This window comes from Oncorhynchus kisutch, linkage group LG19, assembly GCF_002021735.2.
Source record: "Oncorhynchus kisutch isolate 150728-3 linkage group LG19, Okis_V2, whole genome shotgun sequence".
NCBI lineage: Eukaryota > Metazoa > Chordata > Actinopteri > Salmoniformes > Salmonidae > Oncorhynchus > Oncorhynchus kisutch.
Window position 1 is genome coordinate 21,570,528 of NC_034192.2, and position 21,663 is coordinate 21,592,190.

At 41.7% G+C, this 21,663-nt stretch overlaps 1 protein-coding gene across 1 annotated transcript; it reads right to left on the bottom strand.

The window, feature by feature from the left end:
• Nucleotides 1–317: 317 nt before the first annotated feature.
• guca1d (guanylate cyclase activator 1d) lies at nucleotides 318–20,415 on the bottom strand. Its single transcript, XM_020452536.2, has 4 exons — nucleotides 20,118–20,415; nucleotides 16,783–16,932; nucleotides 1,219–1,306; nucleotides 318–1,141 (listed from the first exon to the last, which is right to left on the bottom strand). Exons 1-4 carry the CDS (start codon nucleotides 20,310–20,312, stop codon nucleotides 1,017–1,019), a joined length of 558 nt encoding a protein of 185 aa, XP_020308125.1. The 5' UTR covers nucleotides 20,313–20,415; the 3' UTR covers nucleotides 318–1,016.
• Between the last annotated feature and the right edge of the window lie 1,248 nt (nucleotides 20,416–21,663).

Sequence of the window (21,663 nt, forward strand, 5' to 3'; positions counted from 1 at the left end):
GGCTGACAGAGTGTGAATGACTGGTGGTGAATGAGGGGCAGGGACAAGAAATTACCTTATAACACAAATTCTGTTTGTGATAATAAGATTCTGTGTAATATAGACTTATTAAGGAAAGGTCAAGGACGGGGGGAGGGTGCGTGACTTTAAAAATGGCAACATGACGCTCTCGCCTCTCCTGGTGTCTCAAGAGGGGGATAAGGGCTGGGAAAAAAAGAACAAAGTAATTCCACCAATCGAGAGGATGGAAAAAGGGCAGGCACTTCAGAACCCCTAGGGTCTCTATCTGTGCCTGTTTATGGTCATACCTACAGAGGAGATGATTCGACACAAGACCTTTACCTGACCATGTGACCTGACTCCTGAACATAGCCTATAATTAAAGCCCAAAGCATCTCCTTGTCGCGGTCAAATGGTCAGGAAAACTCCTGGCCCTATAGTGATGATTTATGATAGAGAATTCTCTCTCTCTCTCAGAATCCAAGTGTTCATCTTGCTGAGTGGTCAGAGAGCAAACACAAACAGGTAGAATGTGAAGATGGTATCTTTACCGCTCTCCATAGCTGTCCCTTTAAATGTTCTCTGTCATTCAGTTTGTTTGTTGTGATGGTGTTGAAAAAGGGTCTCTCAATGTCATCCTCCCTTCATCCATCCCGTCATCTGTGGGTGGTTAGTGGGCTGCAGTATAGGACTGGATGCCTCAGTCTTCAGCAGTCTGGGACTATTTATTAATTAGTTATTCGGAACCCTGTTAGCTGCTTCTCTTCCTAGGATCCACTATGTACGGACTATATTGTCTCCACCCCCAGACCTGGCAGTGTGACATAGAAGCCTCATTGGGGAACAACAGTCTTGTTTCATCAGGTAACGCATTCCCTCAGGTTCATTGTGCGGGAAAATCTCACAATTATTAGTTTGTGGGGTAAATGTTTGTAATGGACTTAAGTCTTTCTGTCTTCTCTCTCCCCGGACGCAGGTGTACATAGTGGCTACGGCAGTGGTTGGCCAGGCCTCTCTCAGACTACTATTCCTTGGACGATGATGATGAGTACGGGCGTGAGGTCCATCATCTTCTTCAGCATCTCCATGATGTCGTCGTGACCCTTCGCCCCCTCAATGAACTCCTCTAGGGTCAGCTCACCTGAGGGGGGAGGAGGGGACAAGTCAGGGGTCAACTCACAATAACCTCCAGGAGGACAGACAGGTGGTGACTCTTACCCTCTCCGTTGATGTCGATCTTCTCGAATATGAGCGACACAATCTCCTCTGGGGTGACATCCTGGTTCCGCGTGATGTCCTGGATTGCCTGAGAGAGAGAGAGAGAGAGAGAGAGAGAGAGAGAGAGAGAAACATTTCTTAATTGCTTGAATACAATTCTTGAAACAATGTTGTCGATATTCAAAACAGTTGATACAAGACACAGAAATCCCTAAAAACTGCAAATGCATGAATCAAAATAACATATTGCCTAAAAAACTATTATTACAACCACAAATATCTATTGGAAAAGGCTAGCAAAACAAAGTGTTAGTTTGTCTTTAAAAACATGCCACCATCATCATAGATTTATTTTTCAATCTATTCAATCCGCATCATGGAAATTCAGCATTACAGCAGGAGACTGCATTCAGGACAAGCGTTGCTTCTTAGGGGTGTGCCGAGTACTTGGACAAAACAAGTATTGCAACGGATATGCAGCATTTTTGGAATACAATGATGACAAGTATTTTTTGTATTATCCGTGATCGGAAAAAAGCTAAATTCAGCTGCCAGCACACATCTCTCTTTCACTCAAACAGTGTGAAGCGCTGTGTGCTCTAAACAACTATTGGCTAGTTCTTCTGCCTGTAAAGAAACGGGCGGGGTATCGGTTGAGCCTGCTGCAACGGGATTGGATTAGAACAAGCCGCTCTTATTTTCCACCATAATTTGCAAATAAATAAATTTAAAATCCTACAATGTGATTTTCTGGATTTTTTTTCTCATTTTGTCTGTCATAATTGAAGTGTACCTATGATGAAAATTACAGACCTCTCTCATCTTTTTAAGTTGGAGAACTTGCACAATTGGTGGCTGACTAAATACTTTTTTGCCCCATTGTACATAACAAAAAATATAAATGCAACATGCAACAATTTCAAAGATTTTACTGAGTTACACTTCATAGAAGGAAATCAGTCAAATGAAATACATTCATTAGGTCTATTCTATGGATTAGTCCTAATCTATGGATTTCACATGACTCGGCACTGGTGCAGTCATGGGTGGGCCTGGGAGGGAATAGCCCCCCCCCCCCCCCCCAACCTCTCAGACGATCCCGCCGGTGAAGAAGCCGGGTGTGGAGGTCCTGGTGACATGTGGTCTGCGGTCGTGAGGCCGGTTGGATGTACTATCAAATTCTCTAAAACGAACAATGGAGGTGGCTTATGGTAGAGACATAAACATTATATTCCCTAGCAGCAGCTCTGTTGGACATTCCTGCAGTCCGGATGCCAATTGCACACTCCCTCAAAACTTGGGACATCTGTTGCATTGTGTTGTGTGACAAAACTGCACATTTTAGAGTGGCCTTCCAGTGGGTCAGAAGTTTCCATACACTAAGTTGACTGTGCCTCTGAACAGCTTGGGAAATTCCAGAAAATTATGTCATGTCTTTAGAAGCTTCTGATAGGCAATTTCCAAATGCCTGAATGTACTACATTCATCTGTACAAACAATAGTACGCAAGTATAAACACCATGGGACCACGCAGCCGTCATACCGCTCAGGAAGGAAACGCCTTCTGTCTCCTAGAGATGAATGTACTTTGGTGCGAAAAGTGCAAATCAATCCCAGAACAACAGCAAAGGACCTTGTGAAGATGCTGGCGGAAACAGGTACAAAATGATCTATATATATATATATATATATATATATATTTTTTTTACCTTTATTTAACTAGGTAAGTCAGTTAAGAACAAATTCTTATTTTCAATGACAGCCTAGGAACAGTGGGTTAACTGCCTGTTCAGGGGCAGAACGACAGATTTGTACCTTTTCAGCTCGGGGGTTTGAACTTGCAACCTTCCGGTTATTAGTCCAACACTCTAACCACTAGGCTACCCTGCCGCTATTCACAGTCCTATATCGACATAACCTGAAAGGCCGCTCAGCAAGGAAGAAGCCAATGCTCGAAAACCGTCATAAAAAAGCCCGACTACGGTTTGCAACTGCACATGGGGACAAAGATCGTACCTTTTGGAGAAATGTCCTCTGGTCTGATGAAACAAAAATAGAACTGTTTGGCCATAACGACCATCATAATGTTTGGAGGAAAAAGGGGGAGGCTTGCAAGCCGAAGAACACCATCCATACCGGGAAGCACGGGGGTGGAAGCATCATGTTGTTGGGGTGCTTTGCTGCAGGAGGGACTGGTGCACTTCACAAAATAGATGGCATCATGAGGTAGGAAAATTATGTGGATATATGGAAGCAACATCTCAAGACATCAGTCAGGAAGTTAAAGCTTGGTTGCAAATGGGTCTTCCAAATGGACAATGACCCCAAATATAGTTGCAAAGGACAACAAAGGGAAGGTATTGGAGTGGCCATCACAAAGCCCTGACCTCAATCCTATAGAAAATTTGTGGGCAGAACTGAAAAGGCGTGTGCGAGGAGGAGGCCTACAAACCTGACTCAGTTACACCAGCTCTGTCAGGAGAAATGGACCAAAATTCACACAACTTATTGTGAGAAGCTTGTGGAAGGCTACACGAAATGATTGACCCAACTTAAACCATTTAAAGGCAATGCTACCAAATACTAATTGATTTTATGTAAACTTCTGACTCACTGGGAATGTGATGAATGAAATCAAATCTGAAATAAATAAATCTCTCTACTATTATTCTGACCTTTCACATTCTTAAAATAAAGTGGTGATCCTAACTGACCTAAGACAGTGAATTTTTACTAGGATTAAACGGCAGGAATTGTGAAAAACTGTGCTTAAATGTATTTGGCTAAGGTGTATGTAAACTTCCGACTTCAACTGTGTAACATGGGCTGCTCAGTATGTGTAGGTAATCCTTTCTAACGTGGCTTTTTAAAAAAGATATTACGAAGAACTGCAAAAGTGTTGTTAAGGCTCTCCACTTTTCACATAAGGCTGTTGTATAAAACACCTGTCTCCAGATTACATCTTCAAACTCAGGTCATCCGTGGCATCTGTGACAGCGAGGGAGAAGTGTTCATCCCATGTATTTAGGTAAGAGATTCTAGCTAGCTACATTTTCAGATATTACATGTTCCTCATTATGTCAGAAATTAAATTTCATTGCACTTTAAAGAATACTGTTAGCTAGCTAGCTAATGTTAGCTGGCTGGCTTGCTAGCTAACATTACATGTATGATCTGTGTAGTGTATGATCTGTGTGTTGTTTAGTACACTACCATACACACTCTGTTTAGCACATGGCCTCACATGTGAATCCTTAAAGAGATGGGTGGGGCTAAGGCCTAAGAGAGTGTGAATGATGCTGAATGGGTGTAGACAAAGGAGAGCTCTCCAGTAGGTGTACCAAAACATTTAAGTGCCATTTTCTCAAAAAAGGCGTCATCAACTTTCAAAGCAGAATTACTTTCCCATTGTTCGTTAACTGTAGTGTATGATATACCATTTTCTAGCTCTGAGTCTACTTCTATCCAACGTAAAAAACACAATTTAAAATTTAAACAAACAATGAAAATAGTGTTGTATGAATCCTCAAGCATGTTAGTGTGCATGTATTCACAAAACACAAGGTAGTAATTAAAACAGTAAATCCCTCATGTTCCTCTTTCCCACCCTCTCCTTTCCCCATTGATTCTCAACAAGATCTCACAGTTTCACGTCAAAATTAGACATTCATCCATGTTTCTCAAACTTCAAATTTCAAAGTTGTTTTCCGAACATCAAATTTCGAAGTGTTTAAGTTTAGGCATTAACTCTGAATTTTTAAGGTTAGGGTTAAGTTCAGGCATTAACTCTGAATTTTAAAGGTTAGGGTTAAGTTTAGGCATCAACTCCAAAATCTTAAGGTTAGATATTAACTCTGAATGGTTAAGGTAAGGGTTAAGTTAGGTTTAAAACAAACATCTTAAAAACAACTTTCTATCGCTGGATTCAAGCATGCGACCTTTTGCACCAGTGGCAGATGCACATGCCCATCCACTATCCCTGTCCACAACACCCTAGAAAAACTTAAACCTACTGGAAGGTAAGTGCTCATTGTTGCCCCTAGTGTCCGATTTTCACATCATCTCCCGATGTCCTCAGAAATGTCTAATACTGACTTGTGTCACGGGAGACCTGGCTGTTGATGTTTCCCACATGAATCTGTCCTGTAATGTTGCACAGGTGAAAGACAACCTTATTGGTGCTTCCGTAGTGGCCACTCCCTTAAATGTAGGTTATTGGTCAGTGACTATGTCTCTATGCAATACAAAGAGAAAATATATATATATATAGTCTTGGACAGACTTGGCCCAGCAACATTGCAGTTATTGACACACTCAAACCGGTGTGCCTGGCACCTACTACCATACCCTGTTCAATGGCACTTAATTATTTTTGCTTGACAATTCACCCTCTGAATGGCACATACACAGTCCATGTCTCAAGGCTTAAAAATCCTTCTTTAAAAATAAAAATAAATCCTTCTTCTACACTGATTGAAGTGGATTTAACAAGTGACATAAATAAGGGATCATAGCTTTCAATTGGATTCACCTTGTCAGTCTGTCATGGAAAGAGCAGGTGTTCTTAATGTTTTGTATACCCAGTGTACTTTGTATCCCTCATTTACTCAAGTGGTTCCTTTATTTTGGCAGTTACTGGTATGCCTACTGTCGGGAAGGACGCCGTTTGGGCAGCATGCGGGCCAAAACCAATGCCCCAGGGTCTATGATTTCTTAATCCCGCCCTGTTCACAGTCCCCGCCTTTCATGAGATGTTGTTTTGTACACAGTGTATTTGTCCATGCTATGTACAGTCAATTAGTATAGTTAGTAAATATAGTGATTATTATTATGCAGTCCTGTCTAGGGCTGGTTCTACCTTGTGAGATAGATGAGACACTTCTAAAGTATACATTAATAATTTGTCCTGGCCAGCGTGATAGGTCTACTTCTTGTTTGTTGTTTTAACCCAACGGAAAGGAATAGGTTATCCCTCTCAGGGTCAATAACAAGACAAAAACAACATAAAAAGCACTTGCCATCACTGTGTTTATTTAGAATCAAATGAATTTGATTATTAGGCATCATTATAGTATATTAAAGAGAGATATTTGTTCAACTCTCCATATAATAATTCTCCAATCAAATAAATGCAAACCGATGCAGGCCTATGGAGTACCCTACAGCCTACTGGAGTAGCCTACAGCTCCAGTGTGCTGCACACAAACAATAGAGGCAAAGCGACTACGTCCATTTATTCACTTGATTTTTCAGAGTTTATCGGCTACATGTTCAGTTGGCATAGCTACATTTCTTGTATATTCCTCCTTGAGATTCAGTTCATGAATTTATTTTTATATAATTGTCCAACACAGAGCTGGAACTAGTAACTGAATGGTGCATACAGTCGCTTGCGAAAGTTTTCACCCCCTTGGCATTTTTCCTATTTTGTTGCCTTACAAACCTGGAATTAAAATAGATTCTCGGGGGATTTTTATCATTTGATTTTCTTAACATGCCTACCACTTTTAAGTTGCAAAATATTTTTTATTGGGAAACAAACAAGAAATAAAACTAAAACTGAAAACTTGAGCGTGCATAACTATTCACCCCCCCCCCCCCCAAATCTCTTGAAGACCGAAACAGGTTTCCCTCAAGAATTACCCTGTATATAGCGACATCCATCATTCCTTCAATTCTGACCTGTTTCCCAGTCCCTGCAGATGACAAACATCCCCACACCATTATGCTGCCACCACCATGCGTCACTGTGGGGGTGGTGTTCTCGGGGTGATGAGAGGTGTTGGGTTTGTGCCAGGCATAGCGTTTTCCTTGATGGCAAAAAAAGCTAAATTTTAGTCTCATTGTCACACCTTGATCAGTTTCACCTGTCCTCGTTATTGTCTCCACCCCCTCCAGGTGTCCCTTGTTTTTCCCAGTGTATTTATCCCTGTTTCCTGTCTCTGTGTGCCAGTTCGTCTTGTATGTTTCCAAGTCAACCAGCGTTTTTCCCGTTCTCCTGCTTTTTGCGTTCTCCTGGTTTTGACCTTTGCCTGTTTCTGGACTTTGTACCCGCCTGCCTGACCATTCTGCCTGCCTTGACCATGAACCTGTCTGCCACTCTGTGCTTTTTTTTTTCTTTAAGCAATGGCTTTTTTCTGACCACTCTTCCATAAATCCCAGCTCTGTGGAGTGTACGGATTAAAGTGATCCTATGGACAGCTCCTTCAGGGTTATCTTTGGTCTCTTTGTTGCCTCTCTGCTTAATGCCCTCCTTGCCTGGTCTGTGAGTTTTGGTGGGCGGCCCTCTCTTGACAGGTTTGTTGTGGTGCCATATTCTTAAAAAAATATAAATAATGGATTTAATGGTGCTCTGTGGGATGTTCAAAGTTTCAGATATTTTTTATAACCCAACCCTGATATGGACTTCTCCACAACTTTGTCCCTGACCTGTTTGGCGAGCTCCTTATTCTTCATGGTGCCCCTTGCTTGGTGGTGCCCCTTGTTTAGTGGTGTTGCAGACTCTGGGGCCTTTCAGAACAGGTGTATATTTACTGAGATCATTTGACAGATCATGTGACACTTAGATTGCACACAGGTGGACTTTATTTAACTAATTATGTGACTTCTGAAGATAATTGGTTGCACTAGATCTTATTTAGGGGCTTCATAGAAACCGGGGTGAATACATATGCACTTTTTGAAAATTGTATTTTTCATTTTACCAATTTGAACTATTTTGTGTATGTCCATTACATGAAATAGAAATAAACATCCATTTAAATTACAGGTTGTAATGCAACAAAATAAGAAATTGCCAAGGGTGGTGAATACTTTTACAAGGCTCTGTAACTGCGGGCTTCGTAGCCTGCTTGTTTGTCTCTCCGTTTTAGAAGCTGCCCGTGTTTCTTCAAAACTAATTCAACACATTCATTAACATTATTATTATTTGTATTTTTTTTATTTTACCCCCTTTTCTCCCCAATTTCGTGGTATCCAATTGTTAGTTGTTACTATTTTGTCTCATCGCTACAACTCCCGTACGGGCTCGGGAGAGACGAAGGTCGAAAGCCATGCGTCCTCCGAAACACAACCCAACCAAGCCGCACTGCTTCTTAACACAGCGCGCATTCAACCCGGGAAGCCAGCCGCACAAATGTGTCGGAGGAAACACCGTGCACCTGGCGACTTGGTTAGAGTGCACTGCGCCCGGCCCGCCACAGGAGTCGCTAGTGCGCGATGAGACAAGGATATCCCTACCGGCCAAACCCTCCCTAACCCGGACGACGCTAGGCCAATTTTGCGACAGAGCCTGGGCTCGAACCCAGAGTCTCTGGTGGCACAGCTAGCACTGCAGTGCAAATCATTAACATTATTTATTTTACTTTCTATGGGAGAATAAAAATAAAATAATCATTGACACATGATGATATCATGTGGCCCACATTTTTCAATTCATATATCCATTTCCCTGTTATCATGCCTTAATTTGGGCAAAAGTAAATAAAAATTTAAAATAAGGGTGAGAGCAACGGAAATAAAAGTACTGTGTGCTAACAATTTCAGTGTCTTAGGCTGTATGACAATTTATCACTCCATCTTTTTTCGTGTAAATTCTTCCCACCCAATCAGGGCTTTAAAGCCTATCGGCAGGGGAGCATTCAAAAACAATTGTCCAGATCATGGCATTCATCATGACATCTTGTTCAATTGTCAGTTCAATACCTAAATAGATAGATCTATAGCCTACCAATTAATGGGTTGTCATTTAGGCTACATAGCCAACAGTAATTAAAGTGTTATTCATTTAGACAGATGGTTTGAGTGGTGCTGTGATTGTCTTTTCAATAGGTGTGTGAGTGAAGGCATTAACAAACATACCTTTCTCTTTTGTGTCAATGTGGTGGGGTGTAATATTCCATTATATTTGATTTGTCTCAATTCAGTAGCCTAAACAGTTCAATAGTCCAGTGCCCCATCTGTCGTACATCATCTGGCCCCATCTGTCGTACATTGTCGGTTGAGAGGCTGTCCTGTAATAAATACATTTAGTTCATTGCCATTTCCATCATTCTCCTTTTCCAGGTTATCCAGGAATCGGGTAGCTTATTTTGCTGATATCAGTGTGACATCTCTTCCCTTCAATTTGACTCATAGTTGTGGGGTACAAGTGAACAGGATTTGTTTCCCCATAGTTCTCTCTTTATGGGGTCGAATTCTCTGCGTTTTATGTAGAGGTCTCATGTCGGCGTTGATGTAGATCCGATGGTCCTCATAGATCAAACATCTGACTCCCGACTTTTTGGCTTGTATGACCAGTCGTAGAACTTTATCTTTGATTATATGTTTTTATAGTTAAGTAACTTTGATGATGCCCCTTGATTTGTTGCTCGTGTCCCCTCTTGGGCCGCCTGACCAGCTTTCTGGGAAATTTCCAAAACAAAACTTTGAACGGCAACTGAAGTCCTCCATCCCGTTTAATCTTTCAGTAAGACCCTTAATGATGTATTTTTGTTCATCCACTGTATTCTTGAGCTTTTCTCATCCGATTTCCTCCAGGGTTAACCTGGTTTCAGCCTTCTCCGCATGTTTACCCAGTTCAGTCATATCAGTTTAGATTTTTCTTCATCTCCTTAGACAGTTTTAATTGCCAGTGCAAATGTCTGTTAGAAGTGTCTCTAAACTCACTTAGTCAAGTCATCAGCTACTTGGTCCATGGTCACGTTGTTTCGGTGTGTTTGATTATCTTTATTTCTCGATCTAGTACTTGCCATAACATGCAGTTGCCTAACGTTTCAGTTATTTCTGGACTTTAGAGTTCTATTCTATTTGAGAGGCATACTTTTTTTTAAAGAAATGCCAAATGGATCACCTTCACCTGACCACCTCACGGTCGCCATACCCGAAATCAGATCCATATCTCTCAAGATATACTGAATATAGGCCAGGTCTACAAAGTCTCCACCTGTTCGTTTCAACAGGAGATAAAGGTTTAGAGAGGGAATAGTGTAAATAAACTTAAATGAAGTTTCATGGGTGAGCTTGGTCTTTTTATTATTTGCTCACTGTTGTGAAAATCACAGTAATAGGTTTGTGCTTCGTGTCCCGGGGTTCCCCACTCTGGAAGGAGAGGAGGAGCTATGTGCTCTGGCAGTGCTTTCTTACTAGAGATCATCCAGTTTCATCCAGTTTCCTGGCAGACACACCAAGGTATACTCAGTGTTGGGGAAGCTTCTCTGAAAATATAGTTTACCAAGCTACCAATTACTTCACACTGAAAGAAGTTAAGCTACACTAGCTACCCTTAAGGATAATATAGTTTTCTTAACTAAAGTTTTTAGTGAAAAAATGTCATATGCATATCTGAAATGTCAGACGACAAATTGCAAGAACAGACTACTATATTTTATTCCTTCAAAAAGAGTAGTGTTTAGCTCCAATAGTTAGCTACACCACTACATGGCATAAAAGTTACTAACTACTAAAAACAATACCTAGACTTGAATTTCGTTGAACTACCACCAAGCTACTGCAAAATGTAGTTAAATTACTAGTTTAACTACATGTAGTTCACTACCCTCCAACACTGGGTTTACTACAAAGCGGGATAGAGGAGTTAGCGAGCTTACTTTGGTCAATTCAGAGTTCAACTTGTGATAACTGTTGACACAAAGGTGGCTCACCTTTTAGCCAGGTACATTCCTATGGCAACGAATGCTTTCAGCCCTAAGCTGCTCCGGGGCCGGCAAATTTCACAAATTTCACCCTAAATCAAGTGTCTGAGAAATCAGATCAGGGCCCGTATTCATAAAGTGTCTCAGAGTAGTAGTGCTCTTCTAGAATCAGGTACCCCCTTCCATGTAATCTTATTCATTATATTCTAAAAGGTCAAACTGGTCATCAACACTCCTACTCTGAGAAACTTTATGAATACGGTCCCAGATTCCCTCCCTCTCGAGAAGTGCGTCATCATCCCATTATTCACCGTAACATATGTGAGGAAGAAAACTGATTATATATTCTATTAATCCAATGTACTTTTGTGTTAAAAAGAGTAATATTCAAGTACATATCAATCTACACATTTTGTAATGACTAGAAGCATTTGAAACTTTTTTTTGCATGCCCTAAAGGGATACTTAAGGAGTTTGGCAATGAGGCCCTTTATCTATTTCCCCAGTTAGATTAACCATTTAAAAAAATATATATTCTGTGTTTTAGTATGAAGGAAGTTAGAGGTAGTTTCGTGAGCCAATGCTAAGTAGCATTAGCACAATGATATTAGCATGCTAGCAGATACCATAGACTTCCAGTCATTATGCTAACGCTAGTTTGTAACTACCATCAAACTGCACTAAGTGACATAAAAATTGTATCCTCGAGTTCATCTGACCCAGAGAAGTAGAAAAAGAGCCTCATTGCTAAAATCACGAAGTATCCCTTTAAATAAAATTATTTTATCCATAGAAGTGAGAAAAAATATGCCTGTGCACTGATAATCACACCAAAAGAAGGCATTAATCATCCGAGTAATGAAAGACGGCACTTCTAAAAGCATATTTCCCACTATAACCTGGAGTTAGTGGCAGGCGCATGATCAATATCCACTTTTGTGCAGTAACATGGATGAAGCCTGAGCTGGAATGTGAGGTTAACTGAAACTGGATAGCTTCAGAAAATCCTGAGCAGATCTAACTAGGAACGTAGTATACTCCTCTGGCGTTAGAGCATGACATCTACCCACACACATGGACACATATACGGTGTAGGGTCCAAAAGTTTTGACACCCATGATAAAGATCAAAAAATGATAGCTAGGTAAACAATCAACCACAATCCCAACTCTTGACGTTACTACCCTCCATGAATCTGCAGGTAGCAAACCAACCAGGTTGAATGTTAGCTAGCTAACATTAGGCTATAACTAGCCAAGAAAATGGCTCTGACATATGAATAATATGATCATACACATAACGTTAGCTATAGCTGGCTGGCTCGTTAGCTAACATCACACTTGCATTTGAAATTAATACGATTTTGTCAAAATTAGAAACGTATTTTCTGAAAATGTTGCTAGCTAGACTAACTCATATACATCATGGTTGGACGCTTCTCCCTGTCACGGATGCCATGGTTGCTTCCCTTAGTTTGAAGATGTAATCCGGAGACAGGTGTTTTCTCTATCTCCTTAGCTATCTTATCTTATTCCACTGATTTCAAAGCTCGGTCCTCTTGAAAGTGGAGCGCAACACTTATGCAGTTCTACTAAGCAATATATTTTTTTTAAAGACAGAAGCGTGCTATATGCCAGACCAATCTGAACTCATCTCTCGGCATGTCCAGCCCACTCATTATCTCAGGCAATGATGGCTAGCGGGAAGGTTGCTGGCTTTTTCTGTGGCTAAACCAACGGGACTCATAATTTAACAATTGTATTTGTATTTACAGATGGCATACAAGTTTGTTATTAAGGCACATGAAAGTTCACATGTTCGAGAAAGCATTTCTGGCCACAAAAAAAAGGCATTTTGATGAATAAAAAAGATTACATTCAAATGGCTCTCATGTGACCCGCGACATACGCCTAGTTTCCTGAAACGAGTCACAATTATCATGGTCAAGTCATATTGACAAAGTTGTTGTGAAGATGTGGAGGGGTATATCTGTGAATTTGACACAGATCAACTGTACTAGTTGTTCAGGCTCTGATATGGTCCCATTTTGATTACTGTCTATTAATATGGTCAAGTGCAGCAAAGGAAGACTTAGCAAAGCTGCAGCTGGCTCAAAACAGAGCAGCACGCCTTGCCCTTAACAGCACATGCCAAACTAACATCAACAACATGCATGACAGTCCTTCATGGTAGAGGGTTGATGAGAGATTAATTGCTTCTGTTCTAGTTATGAAAAATATGATTTGCATAATCAAATAACATTCAGCTCAAATACCCAGCAAGACATGCTACCAGAGGTCTCTTTACATTACCCAAGTCCAAAACTAATTCACGGCAACGCACAGTATTATACAGAGCCATGATCACATGGAACTTCCTTCCATCTCCAATTACTCAAGCAAATAGCAAAATCTCTGGTGTATTTTGAACATTGAGACCGGGCCCCTGTAGTTAATAATATAATAATAATAACAACATTTACGTAATTATATATATTTTTTTGCATCTTGGGCTCAGCCCGACTCGCACAACTGACCAGTCACATTTATTTATAATACAGTTTTTTTTTTACTTATCAGTTAACCAATCAAGCCAGTTACCCAATGGGCCCCCTAACTCCTTACCTCCCCCCATCTGACGATTAGCAGAGCGACAGCAGCAGGTTGCCTACACTAATTTAAAACGGGCTCCTGAGTCCTCCTATGGTTGGCAGTTGCAGTAAAAAACTATACAAAATATATACTATACAGTATACTGTACATACAGTGCACTCTGAAAGTATTCAGACCCCTTGACCTTTTCCACATTTTGTTATATTACAGCCTTATTCTAAAATTGATTAAATAGTTTTTCCCCCTCATCAATCTACACACAATACCTCATAATAACAAAGCAAAAACAGTTTTTTATTTGCTGAAATATCGAATTTACATAAATATTCAGACCCTTTACTCAGTACTTTGTTGAAGCACCTTTTGGCAGCGATTACAGCCCCGAGTCTTCTTGAGTAGGACGCTAAAAGCTTGGCACACCTGTATTTGGGGAGTTTCTCCCATTCTTCTCTGCAGATCCTCTCAAGCTCTGTCAGGTAAGGGGTGTCTGTTGAAAGGTGAACCTTCGCCCCAATCTGAAGTCCTAAGCGCTCTGGAGCAGGTTTTCATCAAGGATCTCTCTGTACTTTGCTCCAGTCATCTTTCCCTCGATCCTGACTAGTCTCCCAGTCCCTGCCACTGAAAAACATCCTCACAGCATGATGCTGCCACCACCATGCTTCACCGTAGGGATGGTGCCAGGTTTGCTCCAGACGTGATGCTTGGCATAAAGGCCTGATTGGTTGAGTGCCGCAGAGATGGTTGTCTTTCTGGAAGGTTCTCCCATCTCCACAGAGGAATTCTGGAGCTCTGTCAGAATGACCATTGGGTTTTTGGTCAACTCCCTGACCAAGGCCCTTCTCCCCCAATTGCTCAGTTTGGTCTAGGAAGAGTCTAGGTGGTTCAAATCTTCTTCCATTTAAGAAGGATGGAGGCCACTGTGTTTTCGGGGACCTTCAATGCTACAGAAATGTTTTGGTACCCTTTCCCAGATCTGTGCCTTGACACAATCCTGTCTCGAAGCTCTACAGACAATTCCTTTGACCTCATGGCTTGGTTTTTGCTCTAACATGCACTGTCAACTGTGGGACGATATATAGACAGGTGTGTGCCTTTCCAAATCATGTCCAATCAATTTAATTTACCACAGGTGGACTCCAATGAAGTTGTAGAAACATTAAGAATGATCAATAGAAACAGGATGCACCTGAGAAACAGGATGCACCTGAGATTAATTAATTAATTCAAGTCTTATAGCAAAAGGGTCTGAATACTTATGTAAATAAAGTATTTCAGTTTTTTTTATGAATTTGCAAACATTTCTAAAAACCTGTTTTTGCTTTGCCATTATGGGGTATTGTGTGTAGATATATGTTTTTTTTTTAAATAAGCTGAATACGGAATACTTTCCGAGTGCACTGTATATACAGTGTACTGTATATTATATATTACACACTGAACAAAAATATAAACGAAACATGCAACAATTTCAAGGATTTTACAGTTCATAAAAGTATCTGTATCTGGATACAGTATCTGTATCTGGTGTGACCTCCATCGCAACACATCTCTTTCGCATGGAGTTTTTCAGGCTGTTGATTGTGGCCTGTGGAATGTTGTCACACTCCCCTTCTATGGCTGTGCGAAGTTGCTGGATATTGGTGGGAACTGGAACACTCTGTCATTAACGTCAGTCCAGAGCATTCCAAACGTGCTCAATGGGTGACATGTCTAATGAGCATGCAGGCCATGGAAGAACTGGGACATGGAATTGTGTACAGATCCTTGCAGCATGGGGCCATGCATTATCATGCTGAAACATGACGTGATGGTGGCGGATGAATGAATCTGTTCACAACGTTGACATCAGCAAACCGCTCACCCACACAAAGCCATACACACTTTCTGCCATCTGCCCGGTACAGTTGAAACCGGGATTCATCTGTGAAGAGCACACTTCTCCAGTGTGCCAGTGGCCAACGAAAGTGAGCATTTTCCCACTGAAGTCAGTTGCGACGCCGAACTGCAGTCAAGTCAAGCCCCTAGTAAGTTCGACGAGCACACAGATGAGCTTCCCTGAGATGTTTTCTGGTTCTTTGGTTGCACAAAACCACAGTTTCCTCAGCTGTATGGGTGGCTGGTCTCAGAGGATCCCGCAGGTGAAGTAGCTGGATGTGTATATCTTGGGCTTGGTCTGCGGTTTTGAGGTCGGTTGTACATACTACCAAATTCTCTAAAACAACAATGGAGGTGGCTTATGGTAGAGAAATGAACATTAAATTATCTGGCAACAGCTCTGGTGGACAATCCTGCAGTCAGCATGCCAATTGCACGCTCCCTCAAAATTTGAGACATCTGTGGCATTGTGTTGTGTGACAGAACTGCACATTTTAAAGTGGCCTTTTATTGCCCCCAGCACAAGGTGCACCTGTGTAATGATCATGCTGTTTAATTAGCTTCTTGATATGCCACACCTGTCAGGTGGATCGATTATCTTGCAAAGGAGACATTTGTGCACAACATTTGAGAGAAATAAGCTTTTTGTGCGTATGGAACATTTCGGGGGATCTTTTATTTCAGCTCATGAAACATGGGACCAGCATTTTGTGTTCATATTTTTGTTCAGTATAGAATCTATGGTCTGAGGGGCTTTGTACCTTTTTCCTTTCTATCACTTCTAACTCTATGGTCACACCACCAATGAGATCATTCCACCAATGAGGTCACAGCATGGGAGTTCCTTCCTGTCTCTCTCTGTGTGAGGGAGGGATTAGTTGAGCTCATCTCCAAAGATTAAATAAGTGGCCTTGTTTCATCCAATTTCAAATTCAACCCAACCTACTTCTTTAAATGAATCTCCCTTGATGCCTTCTATTTTGAACTTTTCAGATTAACATTTGAGGATTGGATTGGATGCCATTCAACTTTTTCCAGGAAGTTGTTAAATTAACCATTACTTTTATGTCATGCGAAGTCACCAACCTGGTGTTTTTTAACGTTTTTAAGACATAATGTTGATTCATGTTTAGAAGCCCTGATAAGCAGTGTTGTTGCACACTATTTGTTGTGCATATGGTTAGCAAAATAGAATAGATTTAACCTTGCATGGTGATGTCACCCTGTCTTGAAGTCAACTAAGGCTAAGCTAAGCCTCTTGCAGCTTGCTCTAGTCATGCATACAGTAGGTTTCCTAGTGCTGATGGGAGCAAGGTAAAGAATCCTGGCAGGCCTCGTACATCCAACAAATACCTGTCCATTACCTAAATTATTTAGTCAATTAGCATAAGACTTGACTGCTTTAGATGTGTAGCCTACATTACCGTGAATATTGTCTCCAACTCATCCTTGTCGATTTTCCCGTTGCCGTCCTGGTCAAACAATTTGAAGTACCACTTGAGTTTCTGGTTGATTTCTCCCTTCAGCATCAGGCTGATGGCTGCGATGTACTCTACAAAATCTATGTACCCGTCCTAAAACAGAGATAGAGAAAGGGTGAAGAAAGGGTACAAACAACAATACTTTTGCATGCCATTGCAGCCATTTTGTCAAAACAATGTCTCCTCAGTGCACAGAATAATTTATTTGATTGAATATATCCCACCTGCTGTAATTACATATATTTGATACATAGAGCCATACTGTATATCTAAATATATCTCTGGACACATGGTCTTAGGGACACTGGATGCACCATAAAGTTTAACCTAGTTTACCTGTCCTACTGTAGGTGGGTGTGGTGTCATGTCCTGGGTTTACCCGTGTCATGTCCTGGGTTTACCCGTGTCCTGTCCGTCTTGGTCAGTACATCCGCCCACAACCCACCCCTGACGACAGCACCACCACTAAAGCTCTCTCCATCTGTACGAAGCTTTCCATTGAGCTTTTGCCAACTAAATGACTTAGCTAAAGACACACTTCAAGAACGGCACACTTAGATCATTCACCCGGTGGGAACAACCCCTGAAGGAGGAATCCCACATAGTTTATCATACCAACATGTCCAGTCTGGTCTGGACATTGTAAACTGAAACCGAAAAAAAAAAATGAATTTCTCTGCAGTGTGTACTTTACTACTCTTCCATTGTTAGCGTACTGTAGGTCAATTAACCGTAGTCGGGTATGATCCCCAGATTACCTACAGTACATAGGTAGTTAAGGTAATTAGCAGGTTTATCTATTAAGTGTCTTTCTGTGATAACGTTAGAGCTATGTCACTCCCTCAACACGCAAATTTAAAGATCACAATCGCTGCTCCTACATCTACTCAACAGTTTTCATGTCACAAATTCTATTCCACTTGCCTGGGTGCCAGTCTGTTTTTGCTCTCTTGCCAACTCAAGGCAATTCATATTATTCTGTATGTAAATCTGCAACACTCCTTTTAGAATTATATGTTACATTAGGAAAGTAATAGCTGTAGAACAATATCATATGAATTAAAGTAGGCGGTCATTGTAAAATAAGAATTTATTCCTGACTTGCCTAGAAAAATAAAGTTGAACACTGAACTCTTCATTGAGACAATGCTGAAACATCAATCCAAGGGCTAGGCAATGACACATTTTCATTTGTGCCAAAATCAAAATGAAAAAAGTTATCTTGCAAATTCAAGAGGCTATGGTGTGAAATAGGCTTTTAGAAATGCAGTCTTTATTGTATTACTTATGGTTAATGCCATCTTTGGTGTGCACCACCTTTTTTCCCACTCATATCGATATTTTTTATTATTCGTCATACAGAATTGCTACATTGCATGAAGTTTAAAATACATTCTGTCATTGTGTAATATATTTTAACATGACCATTTTTTAACACACAGAAATAAAATGTATAAAATAATTAATCAGATGTCTTTTTCAAATGAAGGTGATGATGATGCAATCTTTGCTAGAGGGAGCTTGATTTAGTTGGGCCTCAACTGGCGGATCAGCAATTTCATTCAGGCTAAGTGGGTTAGCCTATCCTGGATGAAGCAATTTAGTTCTGAAGGATTCGTTGCAATAGAAATGTCCCTGGCTAAAATACGAGCCACTCTCCCCAACCAACCTCCCTATTTGCCTATCTGCCTAAAGTAACTAGACCATTGGTAGGTATCATACGTCTTGGAGGTGCTCAGAAATACATGAAGTATATTTTGTATTGCTCTGAGGCCAGCCTGGGAATTGTCATGCCAATCATTTTGTTTAGCTTGACAATGACAATGGAGTAGGCAAAAGCACAAACAGATTTGCAGTGGTGTGAAGTACTTAAGAAAAAACTATTTTAAAGTACTACCTAAGTAGTTTTTTGGGGGTATCTGTACTTTACTATTTATATTTTAGACAACTTTTACTTCACTACATTCCCAAAGAAAATAATGTACTTTTACTCCATACATTTTCCCTAATCCTCAAAAGTACTTGTTACACTTTGAATGCTTAGCAAGACAGAAAAAAGTGTCAAATTCAAGAGAATATCCCTGGTTATCCCAACTGCCTCTGATCTGGTGGACTCACTAAAATCCATGCTTCTTTTGTCAATAATGTCTGAGTTGGAGTGTTCCCCTGGCTATCCATAAATAAAAAATTCAATCGTGCCATCTGGTTTGCTTAATATAAGGAATTTGAAATGATTTATACGCAGTGATCGGGTCGTGGGCAATAAATCCAACCCAAGGAAAACTGTTACGGTACCCTTCATTCTGTGGCATGTTTTTCTTAATATTCTCACAAATTGCAGTTTTGGACGAGACTGACTTTATGACAAACATTATCCTATTTACACGTTGTACTACATTTTGACTCGAGAATAAATGTTTCTGTCAAATATTAATGCCACATAAGCTATTTTCTACCAAATAAGTTGTTTATTGTCTTCAGTTGCGTTAACTCAGCTCATTCCTCACACATTCTCCTACAGAAATTACACCACACACAAATCTACTTAGAACACTATAAACACACACAGGCTCCGCTGAGGTATATTGGCCTACACAGTGGCTCTGTAAGCACATTGGTGTGTGTGAGCCAATGGAAGCTCCTGTTCTCTCAGCTGATGGTTCAGCTCTTAGCTCTATAACAAAGCATGTTAGCATATTAGTGTTATAAGTGGCTCTGCCATCTTCCACTTCTCACCTGCTATAGTCTACAATTGAAAATGTCATGCACTCTGAAAATGCACTCCAATGCATTAAAACTGCGGATGACAGCAATTGCATCTCTGCATCCAACTCGATAGTGCAGTCTGCAGAAAGAAACTATGGCACACCTACTGTAAGGTCCTGCAAGCCTGAGTGCTAGTCTATTTATGCCCACTGTTTTTCATTGATTGTTATGCCAAACACATCATGCATAAACAGATCTGGGACCAGGGACCTGCAGCTCCAGTGAAAGCTAAGCAGACTGAGTGAGAGACAAAAGAGACAAAATAATAGAGAGAACTTAGAATGTGGCACCTGCAGTAACTCTAAACTCAAGACTGACCCAATTCCCCCTGCTCTTCTCCCAACATGCAGAATAGAATGTCAAAATAAAAGTCACGATGTCACAATAGCGGTCCCACATTAACATACACTTGAAATGCATGACTTATATTGGCTTTATACCATCCTAATGCACTGTCACTCCCAGTCCCTCTATAAACCTGTGTGTCTTCATCATCATCATGATCATCTCACCCCGTCCATGTCGAAGGTGAAGAAGACTTGGTCCACGTAGCTGGTAGCGTTCTCGTTCATCCCCTGCAGACCCAGCATGCCCTTGAGTTCGAACAGCGTGATGAGTCCTGACGGAGACTCCTTCATAAACTTGTTGTACCAGTGGTGCATATCCTCTGCCAGGATATCATCCAGGTTAGAGCCGTGGTTCCCCATATCTGAGAGGTGGCGCTGGGCTGAGAAGAGGGATGGTCGATGGAGCCTTCTGAGGGATGAGTACTGGTTACTGGAAAGCTGGGCTGAGATCAATGACCTGTAGAGGTAGAGTAGAGCCTGTTTTCTCTGGCTGACTCTGCTGTCACCCTTTTGGGTGAGATGGGGTAGTTCTGCTGGATTAGGTTGGGTTCTGGAGAGCTGATGGATGCAGAGGTCCTGAGGTTTACCCGTAGAGAAGGTAGGTTGCTAGGGGACTGAGAGAGCTGCAGTCCCTGTCCAACTCCCTGGCTCTGTGTCCCTCAGAGAATCAAGAGACAGAAGAAAAGAGTAGAGAAGATGTTGCAATGTTGCGTGAGGAGCTGCGTCCTGGCTGCGATCAGTCTCTCCAGTCTGGCCCTGTACAGTACAGTATGGAACTTCAGGAAGGACAGAGAACAGGACTCTTTAAACCTCTTAGTGTTGCTGCAGGACACAGAACAGGAGGGAAACACTTTAAATAACACCCTAATGAGATAACCAACCCATCCCAACCCCCTGCTAGACATTGACATGCAAGGGAAGGACGGGGTACTGGCACTGAAACAGGGGTGATTATATAACTAACTGGCTACAGCAGCTGGACACAGAAGCTCGCCTCTGCTCTGCTCAGAGACATGACCATCCATCTCTACAGACCAAACAGACAAAACAATAACAGGAAGACATAAGACAGGGAGGTAGTCCAGACAGTCCAGACAGACCAGACAGGGAGACAGACCAGACTGGGCAACAGGGCGACAGGTATAGGGAGGGAGACCAGACAGGGACACAGTGAGACAGGTACAGGGAGAGAGACCAGACAGGGACACAGGGAGACAGGTATAGTGGGTCAGACCAGACAGGGAGACAGGTAGACAGACCAGACAGGTAGACAGACCAGACCAGACAGGTAGACAGACCAGACAGGGAGACAGTCCAGACAGGGAGACAGTCCAGACAGGGAGGCAGTCCAGACAGTCCAGACAGACCAGACAGGGAGACAGGTAGACAGACCAGACAGGGAGACAGTCCAGGCAGACCAGACAGACCAGACAGGGAGGCAGTCCAGACAGTCCAGACAGACCAGACAGGGAGACAGGTAGACAGACCAGACAGTCTAGACAGACCAGACAGGGAGGTAGTCCAGACAGTCCAGACAGGGAGGTAGTCCAGACAGTCCAGACAGACCAGACAGGGAGACAGTCCAGACAGGGAGACAGTCTAGACAGACCAGACAGGGGGGCAGTCCAGACAGTCCAGAAAGACCAGACAGGGAGGCAGCCAAGACAGACCAGACAGGGAGGCAGTCCAGACAGTCCAGACAGACCAGACA

Excerpts from the sequence above, each read along its gene's own strand:
- guca1d (XM_020452536.2), bottom strand. The coding sequence starts at position 20,312 with ATGGGGAACCACGGCTCTAACCTGGATGATATCCTGGCAGAGGATATG. Across the intron at positions 1,307-16,782 it reads AGTTGGAGACAATATTCACG|GCAATCCAGGACATCACGCG; the intron begins GTAATGTAGGCT and ends TCTCTCTCTCAG. Across the intron at positions 1,142-1,218 it reads GATCGACATCAACGGAGAGG|GTGAGCTGACCCTAGAGGAG; the intron begins GTAAGAGTCACC and ends CTCCCCCCTCAG.